The sequence below is a fragment of the Pelodiscus sinensis genome, chromosome 3, assembly GCF_052426305.1.
Source record: "Pelodiscus sinensis isolate ZL-2025 chromosome 3, ASM5242630v1, whole genome shotgun sequence".
NCBI classification, from domain to species: domain Eukaryota; kingdom Metazoa; phylum Chordata; order Testudines; family Trionychidae; genus Pelodiscus; species Pelodiscus sinensis.
In genome coordinates this window covers 127,356,105-127,368,164 of record NC_143054.1, presented here as the reverse complement: position 1 = coordinate 127,368,164, position 12,060 = coordinate 127,356,105, and the positions used below count along the sequence as shown (strand labels likewise).

At 40.5% G+C, this 12,060-nt stretch overlaps 1 protein-coding gene across 1 annotated transcript in view; it reads left to right on the top strand.

The window, feature by feature from the left end:
• PCNX2 (pecanex 2) overlaps positions 1-12,060 on the top strand; it is a 224,394-nt gene that overhangs the window by 104,609 nt on the left and 107,725 nt on the right. Inside the window, exons 17-19 of the mRNA XM_089777363.1 lie at positions 1,101-1,197; positions 11,192-11,284; positions 11,854-12,004. Of these exons, the coding sequence (XP_089633489.1) occupies positions 1,101-1,197; positions 11,192-11,284; positions 11,854-12,004 (341 nt within the window). The remainder of the gene's footprint in view (positions 1-1,100; positions 1,198-11,191; positions 11,285-11,853; positions 12,005-12,060) is intronic.

Genomic DNA, 12,060 nt, shown 5'->3' with positions numbered 1-12,060 from the left:
TAATTACATGCTGCTGTATTCTGTCTGAGATGGAAGTGGAGTAAAAGTGTTGCCACTTACTATCCAAGAGCCTAATCCAAAACACTCTGGATCTTTCTGTTTATTTCAGTAAGGTCCAATACAAGTGGCACACTATATGATGCTGTAGAATCCAGAAGTGGGTATGGGGTGAAGTACCATTGGACACAGGAGAGCTTACTCCGTTCTTATGTAAAATACACATTGGAAAATAACAAATTAGCTCTCAGGAACAAGTTCTTTAAATTTTAAATGTGTATTTTCCTCAGGGTGTAATTCCTGGTGCACTTATGTCTTTAATTAAACAAAAAATCTTATCTTTTGTTTTAAATTGTGTGAGCACTTGAATTCATTGCTTAGACACCTTTTAAATCTAGTTTCTAATCCCTTAAATACCTTAATCAAATTCTCAGCAGTTCAAATTATTGTTAAATGTCTTGCTTGAGATTAAAATGTTTCTGATTCCACAAGAACATCAAGTATTCATTGTATAATCATGATTAAAATGTATAATCCCAAAAAAGAGGTTTAAGATTTTTTTAATGACTCTGAACTTAAGTAAATGGAGTTTAGGGGATTGGAAACAGTATTTAAGGGATGGCCTATGGCATAAACTTTAAGATGAAGGAGAAGGTGCTGTGTAAAACTAAACTGAGGATGAGCATGTAATTTATATTGAGATGAGCATTTTGCCCTTTGTAATGTCAGTATTTGACATTGGAAGTGGCACTAAAGAACCTCTTTGCCAGCATTCTCTGTGGTAGTTAAAGATTAGATGGGACATGGAATTGAATTACTCTTTCAGGTGGTCCATTCCCAATCAAGGTTGATGCAGGCTGATGGCACTATTGTGCTGATTCTAAACTATACTTCCTTATTAGTGGGGAAGCTGACACTACCCTGGCCAGATGTGCAGTTTTCCATAGCAATCCACAGCCAGCCTTCAGGAGAATAGCAACGGCATATGTGAGGGGAAAGTTGGGCCCTAAAATGTCTATTCTCCCCTTAGAAAGTACATATAATCCCATTACCTGCAAAGCTGCTCTTCAGAAGTATTCTAACAAAAATCTTTTTTGCAATAGGTCCCTTATTCAATGTAAATTTTTTCCTCATTTTCTGCGTCAAAATTTGGAAGACTCATCCACAGATCCACTCCCAGAGAAGATGAGGGAGTCAGTGGTAAGCCTTTTAAAAAATCTTTATTATATGTACTGGAAACCTGCAATCCACTCCTGTGGAATCCCTTAACTATGTTCAGTTGTCGATGCTATTGCCTCAAGCGTGGATGCACTCCGCTAACTGAGGAGACAGTGTGAACATGTATCAATGATTTTTTTTATCTGCATTTTTTGATAGTCCGCAAAACTTTCAGTGAAAAAATTCTGCCAGTGTAGACATGGCCTTAGTAAAGTATTGATGGCTGGGCCCCAGTAAAGGTGAACACCTCCGGAGTTCAGACTAGTTGAAGATGGGGTTCCCAGGTGATTTAAGGTGGGGTTAATTCCTTCCAAAAGTCCTGAATTGCCCAGAAGCTAGAAATCATTCCTTCTCTTCAGCACAGCACTTGGGAACTAAATAATCCATAAAGTATAAGTATATGTGGGAGTAAGTAGTGTTTAAGGAGCTCATGGAAAATACACTATTTTGTTGCCTGGTGTAGAAGTCATAGTGTATATTAAATGTAATTAGTTTAGCTGGTTACATTGCATAGTAGAGGTATGGCTATTAATGGAGGGCAACTTCTGAGCAAAGATAAATTATCTATTATAAATCTTGGCTACACACTCTGATTGGAGTTTTGGTATGTAGCTTATGGCCATAATCCGTTGTCAACTGATTTGTATGAACTGGTTGACTATATTGTAGGTATAGTAGGAGGCATCATTTTGTTCTGTTTTTATAATCCCCACATCCCTTCCACTTATTGCTCATTGCCTGGGGCAAGTTTACAATCTGACCTGATCTATTTTACAAGTAGAGACAGGTCAGAGAACTGACTCAGTTAACAATAAGGCGATCTCTTGAACTGGTTACAATAATTTCATTTCAGAGTGTAAATAGGAATCTGGTTAAAAAAACCAGTTAAGATCCTGACTATACTGCAGACTAGAACCATGTAACGAGGTGTAATAGACAGGAGGAGTGCTGACCAGCACCCAGTGACTAAAGGGTTAAGTTCAGGTAGCTAGCAAAGGTATTGGGCAGGGGACCAGGAGAACCAATCGAGATAGAGGGTTGAAATTTGAATTGGATATACGTTCCCTGCTTGCTATCTTAGTGGAGGAGAGATACAGAATGATTTAAACCCAGACAGGACTACCATGCCTCCACGGAATTCTGGGCATGGAAGTGGAGTGGACAAAGACAAAATTAGAAAAGTGAAGACAGTCTCGTTTAGGGTAATTTTTCTTTATTTTGTGGTTTGCTTTGAACTGTTCTGTGTGATTCTGTGCCTTCCATCGCAATTATCACCTAAGCATTGTTCCTGGAGATTTTCTCTGTTTTTGAATTTGTTTTCCTTAGTTGCTCTGTATCATCTAGCAACTAAGTATCCTTTATCAAGTTTATTTTTTGTTTTGTAATAAAAGTCACTTTTTTAAGGTGATGATTTGATTCTTATGTCCTGGAAACTGCATATGTCTGCATGCCTCTGACAGAGCGGTCAGCTGTCAGAGACTCCAGCTTGTTTTTCTCATTTCTTTTCCAAGCTCTTTTTGGGCAAAAGAGCTTGGGGTATCCTGAGGGTGATTTCAAATGTTCACCCTTGGTTTTTAGTGATCAAAAAGCACTCGATGGTGGCAGAAATTCCCCAAAATCTGTGTATTGTGATTCAGGCGGTGTTGGGGGAAGGAGTTTTGGTAACCAGTGCCTTTAGAGGTGAGGTTTTGAAGCTCTCTTGCAGGCCCTAGCCTTCTGCACTCAGAGTGCCAGAGTGGGGAACAGCCCTGACACTAGGAAAAGGGCATAACTCCGTTCTAATGTGTACTCTGGAATGACTATATTGGTAATGCAGAATCATAGCACACTGGAACTGGAAAAATCTTGAGAAGTCATTGAGTCCAATTCCCCTGTGTTCCTGGCAGGATCAAGCAAGCACCATTAGACTATCCCTGATAGGTGTTTATCTAACCTGTTCTTGAATCTCCAATAATGGAGAATCTACAACCTCCCTAGGCAATTTGTTATAGGGGTTAACTATCCGGACAGGAAGATTTTCCCTGATGTCCAACCTAATTCCCCCGTTGCTGCAATTTAAGCCCATTGTTTCTTGTCCTATCATCAGAGGTTATGGAGAATAGTTTTTCTCCCTCCTCCTTGTAACAATCTTTTAGGTATCTGAAAGCTGTTATCATGTTCCCTCTTAGTCTTCTCTTTTCTAGACTAACCATACCCAATTCTTTCAGTCTTCCCTCACAGGTCATAGAATCATAGAATAGTAGGACTGGAAGGGACCTCAAGAGGTCATCGAGTCCAGTTCCCTGCCCTTATGGCAGGACCAAATACTGTCTAGATCATCCCTGATAGACATTTATCTAACCTACTCTTAAATATCTCAAGAGATGGAGATTCCACAACCTCCCTAGGCAATTTATTCCAGTGTTTAACCATCCTGACAGTTAGGAACTTTTTCCTAATGTCCAACCTAAACCTCCCTTGCTGCAGTTTAAGCCCCATTGCTTCTTGTTCTATCCTCAGAGGCCAGGAAGAACAAGTTTTCTCCCTCCTCCTTGTGACACCCTTTTAGATACCTGAAAACCGCTATCATGTCCCCTCTCAATCTTCTCTTTTCCAAACTAAACAAGCCCAATTTTTTCAGTCTTCCTTCATAGGTCATGTTCTCTAGACCTTTAATCATTCTTGTTGCTCTTCTCTGGACCTTCTCCAATTTCTCCACATCTTTCTTGAAATGTGGTGCCCAGAACTGGACACAATACTCCAATTGAGGCCTATTCAGTGCAGAGTAGAGCGGAAGAATGACTTCTCGTGTTTTGCTCACAACACACCTGTTAATACATCCCAGAATCATGTTTGCCTTTTTTGCAACAGCATCACACTGTTGTCTCATATTTAGCTTGTGGTCCACTATAACTCCTAGATCAGTGGTCCCCAACCTTTCGTGGCTGCTGGGTGCCCGGTGCGTGGCCACTCACGTGCCTGGCATCCGGGGGCGGGGCCGCTCACGTGCTTCGCTTCCGGGGGTGGGGCCACACATGCACTGCATGTCCAGGGGTGGGGGCCGCCCATGCGTCCTGAGCCCAGGGCCGGCACCATGCATGTGCCGTGTGCCGGGGGCGGGGCCAGCCCAGATGTTTCGGCAGGTGCACATAAATGCCCTGGCGGGCGCCATGGCACCCATGGGCACCACATTGGGGACCACTGCCCTAGATCCCTTTCTGCCATACTCCTTCCTAGACAGCCGCTTCCCATTCTGTATGTGTGAAACTGATTGTTCTTTCCTTCATGTCTTCTAGATCTTTACATCATTTTTATTGTTCTTCTCTGGACCGTCTCCAATTTCTCCACATCTTTCTTGAAATGTGCCCAAAACTGGACACAATACTCCAATTGAGGCCTAATCAGCACAGAGTAGAGCGGATGTCTACTCTCATGTCTTGCTTACAACACTCTTGTTAATACATCCCAGAATGATGGCTATGTAGACAGGGCCTATGTGTCTTGATCCTTTCTTTGTAGTTGAATTTGTTTCTTGGTACTTTTTTCTGCCAGGGAATAGGTTTCATATGATGCTTATCAGCTGCACATTTCTGCTACACATATTGACATCTCGTGTAGTTTTCCAGAAACACAGGCTCCTAATGCTGTACCTTCCCTTCTTTCTCTGTTTAGTTTTCCTCCCATTTTTACATAAATGTAAGCAGATGGGCACCAATCTAAGTTGGTTTATATAGTGCTAACTCTTCCATGCTGGAACATAGATTGTGCTCCCAGAAGAGGAGATGGCTATTGTAGATTAACACATGCAGTCTAAACTCTTTAGTGGCTGGCACCTATATCTTAATAAGTAGTTCATCCAATTTAAATAGGCTCTTACCATTATTCTTATAGTGCAATGTGTGTATAGCAAATGAGTGAGTGTAGGCCTCTAAAAAGAGAGATATATCAAATTTGAAGGAAACAGTCAAACAACAAACTATTCTAATCTTATTCCACTATTGTTAAGGGAATATGCTATCGTAACTAGCTCGGGTTTTGATTAATTGTCAAAAGCAAACTAAAAATAGCTTTCAGATCCTTTGTAAGAAGAACTTTGATCAATCTGGAATTGGGTACACTGTTACATGAGGACCAGAAGGAAAGGTTTGAATAGCGTATCCTTCCCTCTTTTGTTTCCCTCAGGATGCCCCTGTGTAATGACCAAAACAAAGCTTTTTCTTCTTCACTCTCAGCTGTATAAGATAGAAAAGTGCAACAAAAGGTCCAGTGCCCACTAGCCTATGCACCCATGTATAAGGCATGCATAATATTCAGGCTAAATTAGCACCTTTTTTAATCCATACATTTTAAGCTATAACTAACTAGTTCACCTCCCAAGATAAAAGCAAAGAGATCTAAATATTAAAATAAATCTGTTGTATTGTATAATGGCTTCATGTTAATGTTAGTGGTAATCAATATAGCATTTGTAATGCTTAACTACATGACCTTTATTATTTTTCTCTCTGCTCAAATGGCTATGTAAGAATTGTCAGCTTTAGCAACTGGAATTACAAAACAACTGTGATGGATAATTGACTATTCAACTTTGAGAATGGAGCTTCCCAGCATTATAATTAGTTTCTATAGGCATCCCCATGGTTGATTACTACATTAACCAGTGGCCTGAGGGTGTTAATATATTACATTCAAACTCAACTTCCTTCCTGGCCTTTAGTACAAACAGTCAGATAGCTAGTAAAAGGATTTATACAAAGCTCCAAATGAATAATTTAAAAGAAGAAGAAAAAACAATTTACAGCGTGTTTTTCCCATTTATTCTCACAAGCAGGCGGTATCCAGAATAGCCTTTTTAAAAAAATAGAGCAATACATCTTTGATAGACTGGTAGGAGAGTGATGTTGAATCTTTGTCTGCATGATGCTTGTATCTGAACCTGCAAAACGATCCCAATGGCAGTGATTATTTCACTACTGAACTTTTACTAGGTCAAACCTTTCACACACAATGTGCATAAACAGACATCAAAAGCAAATCAATTAGGTTGCAAAATCAAGGACTAAAGAGATAGGAAGTGGTGGCCTGTCCAATCTTAATTTAGTCCTCTTATGCATTCATGTTGCACACACCCCCGTGCAGGGGTCTAGTGAAAAATGTGCTGTGTTTACCAGTGTCATCATCTAGTTGCAAATGTCATGATGTTTGATATTTTTATTAAGACCCCAGCCCTGGGAGGGGGCGGAGGGCGGGAGAGGCATGATTACACGAGAACATCAGCTTTCATTTTTAAAATAGTAAATCTCTCTGTCTATCTTTGAAAAGATGACCCAATTTATTAGTTTTTAGCCAACCTCATGACTTCTTTGGGACCTGACTCATGATTTTTTTGAATGCTTAGAGTTGGCATTACTGAGACTGGTATAGAATCATATAATTAAAGATTACATTATATTAATGTAAGATTATATTATAATCCATATACGTAGCAGGGCTAAATTAAAGTTATATGGGCAGTGATAAATCTGGCATTTCCTTGCTTCCAAGTGCTTAACTTTGCAACCTAAATAACATTCTTTGAATGTACTTTTAGTATTTAAATTCCTAGGATTTTTAATACAGAAAAAAAGGTAAAAGTAAACTCAGGACAGATGCTACCCCTTGAGATACCCAGCTAACTATATTTACTGTCGACAGAGAGAAGGCTATTATCCTGTGGGTGGAATGGACCACTGGAGTAGGGCCAGGGAAGAGCTCAGGAGTTGGCTGGTAGTGATGGACTGAGGTGGCTTGGCCTGTTTCTTGCTTTCCCTATATTTCCATGAATTGCGATGCTTCTGTCCTATGTGATGCCCTCAGAGTTGGGTATGGACCACTGGAGCCATATGCTGAGTCGAGGCAGGCTGTTTCTGGAAGCCTGCACCAGCTCTGCCCACACTCCTCTTTGCTTCCATACATTGCCTTAACATGTATGTGAGGGTTCTGTTGCTGCTGCTTTGGCAGTGGTTTGAATCCAATTCTTTATTAATGGAACATGAACATTTTATTTTGGCAGTCTGTCAAAATTTTCCTGAGGAACACAAGCAAGAACATAAGAACAGCCATACTGGGTCAGACCAAAGGTTCATCTAGCCTAGTATCCTGTCTTCCAAGAGCAGCCAGTGCCAGGTGCTCCAGAGGCACCCATTTCCAGCTTCTGACAAACAGAGGCTATGAGCACCATTCCTACCCATCCTGGCTAATAGCCATCGATGGACCTATCTTCCATGAATTTATCTGGTTGTTTTTTGAACCCTTTTAAAGTTCTGGTCTTCACAACATCATCTGGAAAGGAGTTCCACAAGTTGACTTTGAGTTGTATGAAGAAATACTGCTTTTTTTTGTTTTAAATCTGCTACCTATTAATTTCATTTGATGATCCCTAATTGTTGCATCATCATCGTCATCATCGTCATCATCGTCATCATCATCATCAACAACAACAATAACAACCATGGGCTCAACGCCCATTGCTGACCGGTGCCTCCCTCACATCCTTTCCTTCCATCTTTCCCTATCCAGTGCGGAGTGGCTTAGTTTTTATAGACTAGCGCCACACCAATCTACTATATCATCTAACCATTCTCTGTGGAGTCTCTCTCTCCTAATTGGAACATCCATTATGCTGAGTACCAGGGTCTTAACTTTTTGCTCATCATTCATTCTGCAGATATGCCCAAATAGCTGTAACTTCTGTTGTATAATCTTCTGCAGTAGGTTCTCTTTTGGCTGTATCTTCCTATATAATTCCTCATTGGTGACCTTCTGCATCCATCTTAGTCTCAGGATCTTTCTATAACAACTCCTCTCATACACCAATCTCCTTCTCTTGGGAAATGTTGTTATCACCCATGTCTCACATCTGTACAACATGCAGCTAAATACATACATTTTTAAGACACTCCGCTTCATTCCTAAGTTAATCACTTTACTTTTCCAGATCTTATCCATTGCCTTCAAACTCATTCTTGCTAACACTATTCTAGTTGCTATTTCCTTCTTACAGTCTAGATCAGTGTTTCTTAAACTGTATTCCGGGGTACACCGGTGTGCCGCGGAGAACAACGGAATTCAAAATGGCTGCCCTTAAAGGGTCGACTTTTTTTTCTCAATAACTTCTCCCCAACACCCTGGTTTTTGTTGTTGTTTTTGGGGGGGAGCAGGGGGGTTGCTCAACAAAATAGCCCTTGGTGTTCCTTATTTTAAAAAAATTGTTTGATGGTCCTCAGTCTTAAAAAGTTTAAGAAACACTGGTCTAGATCATCCATCATGCTGCTCCCCAAATATGTGAACTTCTTTACTTTCTCTAGTAATAACTTTTCCTTATCTACTTTCTCCATGCTGGTCATGGTTTTAGAAACCTCTATCATATTTCTCCTTAGTCTCCTCTTTTCTAAGCTACAAAGTCCCAATTGAATTAATCTTTTCCCATATGGCAACTGTTTCAAACTCCTAAACATTTTTGTTGCCCTTCTCTGAACTTTTTCCAGTGCCAAGATATCTTTTTTAAAATGAAGTAACCACATCTGCATGTAGTATTCAAGCAAGAAACAATTAAGAATATTTCAGCTAAACCTGAGTGGAATTATATGGGATACAGAAAAAGTACTTCTCAAGCTAAAGAGCTTTGGTCCAGCTCAATTTCAAAAGCCTGTTATAAAATAGTTCTCAGAAACAGGATCCAATCATCTTTTGATAACTCCTCGTACACTTGAAAATTCATTTGCTGTTTACATGTTGTCTCCCACATCTCTGTTTCTTTTTTATCTCCCTGTTATATGGTCTCTTACCCTCTGTGAGAAGGAGAAAGAAAACATGAAATAAATGGTAGGGTATGTCTACACTACCCCGCTAGTTCGAACTAGCGAGGTAATGTAGGCATACCGCACTTGCAAATGAAGCCCAGGATTTGAATTTCCCGGGCTTCATTTGCATAAGCTCATTTCACGAGGAGTAACGGTAGTTCGAACTAGGAAGCCTAGTTCGAACTATCTAGTTCGTGCCCCATGTAGCCGCGCTGCACGGGGTTCGAACCAGTGGGGTTTTAAAAATGGCGGCTCCCCGCTTATGCAAATGAAGCCCGGGAAATTCAAATCCTGGGCTTCATTTGCAAGTGTGGTATGCCTACATTACCCTCCTAGTTCGAACTAGGAGGGTAGTGTAGACATACCCAGAAACACTTGTTGGCTAGGCTGGCTATTGGGGCTGGTTGCATAGTCACAGTAACATCTTGAATCAGATGAGGTTTTCTTTCAAGTGAAATTTTGTTGTTTTCCAGGTTACTAGGAGTCTATAAATTAAAGCATTACAAGTCAGTATTTAGATAAATATCTAGGAGCAAGCATCTAGTTTCAGTCAGCACCTTAATTTACTGCCAGTGGTAAAGGCTGCGAACCCTCTGTAATATGTCTAATCATCAGTACGAACATGTTATTGATTTTTCTGTCCAAAGACATTTTGGTAAGCTGTAAAATAAAATGGTTTAAAAATTCACATAGCTCAAACTATTTTGGAATGTGTTTATTCACAATGATATTTTAATCACAAGAACGATGAATTAGAAAGAATATATTTTTCAGTTTCTCCAAAATACATTTAGTCCAGCCCAGCTCTTTACTCAAGGGTAGATTTTATTTTTCTTTATTGTTATTTAATCCTAGTTCAACTTTGAATACAGGCAGTCCTCAGGTTACGTACAAGATAGGGACTGTAGGTTTGTACTTAAGTCGAATTTGTACTTAAGTCGGAACTGGCATCCAGATTCAGCCGCTGCTGAAACTGATCAGCAGCGGCTGAATCAGGACTCCTGGGGCAGAGCAGCTGGGGTGCTGCCGGGTTAGTTCAGTAGCGCCAAGGAGCGGCACTGTGGGACCAACCGGCAGCGCCCCAGCTGCTTTGCCTCAGGAGTCCCGAGAAAAGCCTGGTCTGCTGGGTGGGGGGGTGCACTAGCTGCGCCCCCTCCCCCCAGCAGACCATGGAGACGCGGGCGGCGGGACCGAGACGCGCTGCGGTCCCGCTGCCCAGGTCCTCTGCGGCTTTGCTCCGCGTCTCCCTGGTCTGCAGACCAGGGAGACGCGGAGCAAAGCCACGGAGGACCTGGGCAGCGGGAGCGCCCAGACGGCTCCCTGGTCTGCAGCCGCCTGGGTCCTCCGCTGCTTTGCTCCGCGTCTGCCTGGTCTGCTGGGGTCCCCCCCCCAGCAGACCAGGGAGACGCGGAGCAGCTTTTCTCGCCCCAGAGGACAAGGGCGGCAGGACCTCGGCGCGTCTGGGCGGTCCCGCCGCCCGCATCCTCCGGGGCGAGAAAAGCCCAGTTTGTAAGTGCGGATCCGACATAAGTTGGGTCCGCATAACTCGGGGACTGCCTGTACCTCCAAATCTTGGAGAAATGTAGACCAATATGTGGAACCAAACACTGTAACGTGGACACATCTCTATAGTAAATAATAATAATTGTATTATAATTGATGTCTGTGAACACATTACAGAAATTCTTACAGAAAGCATGGATTATTTAAGCAATGGAAGAAGCAGTGCATTAGCCTGAAAAAGTTTTGATGTTTCTAAACACAATTTTAACAGACTGTTGTCATTTTCAAATATACAGAAAATCCCGCAAAGACGATTGTATAAATGGAGATGTGCTTTTAATGTAAAATTGTTTTAGTTTTAAGTTTCCCGTGTTACAATTAAAAGTTAGTTAACAAACATTTTTAAATGAATTTTGTTCAATTTTAATATGATTAACAGAGTCCTTTTCACAAACTTAGAGTGTCGGGAAATAATTTTGCTAAACATAGAGCAGAAAATACCCTTAAATTAAAATATATGTATATATTTTAAAATAATGACTAAGGTCACCACACTACAAATTATCCGTAATTTATATTGGAGTAATTACATTTATCCAGTTACAATATTATTAAACGAATATGATTTTATCTTTTAAAAATTATATTCACAGAAGGAAATCTTGAAATCGGATCTCATTGTCTGCACAGTGGCTGCAGTTCTATCATTTGCAGTCAGTGCCAGCACTGTGTTTCTGTCTTTAAGGGTATGTATTTCTGTCTCATCCTTTTAAATATTTTCACCTTCAGATATTATATTTATTATGCATTACTATAGGGCATGTTAGCAGACCAAAATAAAGAGGAGCTGTGAAGAGAAGAGTTAAGGAAAAATTATTTAATAGTAAAGATAATTTCAAGGCTTTTGATATACACAGCAAATCAATTATAGATGTGTATCTTAGGCACAAATAAGGCATTTAGTAATTGTTTACCCTAAACCTTTGCCCTATACTAATCTCTTCTATGACATAAAAGCTCTTAGAAAAGAGGCATCTTACAGAAACGTGACCAATTTTAACTTTTTTATTTCCAGTTGCAATATTGGTTGAATGTGTGTGTAAAGTACATTTTGAAAAAGAACAAAGGTTGTTACTTTCATTTCCTGAGCCCCACATCTGCTTCCCACCTGTAGTATTTGAAGCATTTTATATAAGAATCAATATTTCTTGCAAATAAATATGAGAGAATAAATTCTTGTGAATTAAAAAATGTTGTGTGTCTATAAAATATTGTTTGTAAATGTGATTCCATTATTTGTCTTCCTTTGGCGCAGCCATTTCTCAGCATTGTGCTGTTTGCTTTAGCTTGGACTGTGGGATTCGTAACACATTACATACTTCCTCAGCTCCGCAAGCATCATCCCTGGCTGTGGATTTCACACCCCATACTTAAAAACAAAGAATATCAGCAGCGGGAAGTGAGAGGTTTGTAATAAATATTGTCAGAATGTTGATCAACCTTGCCTTTAGCTTGTCTCGTT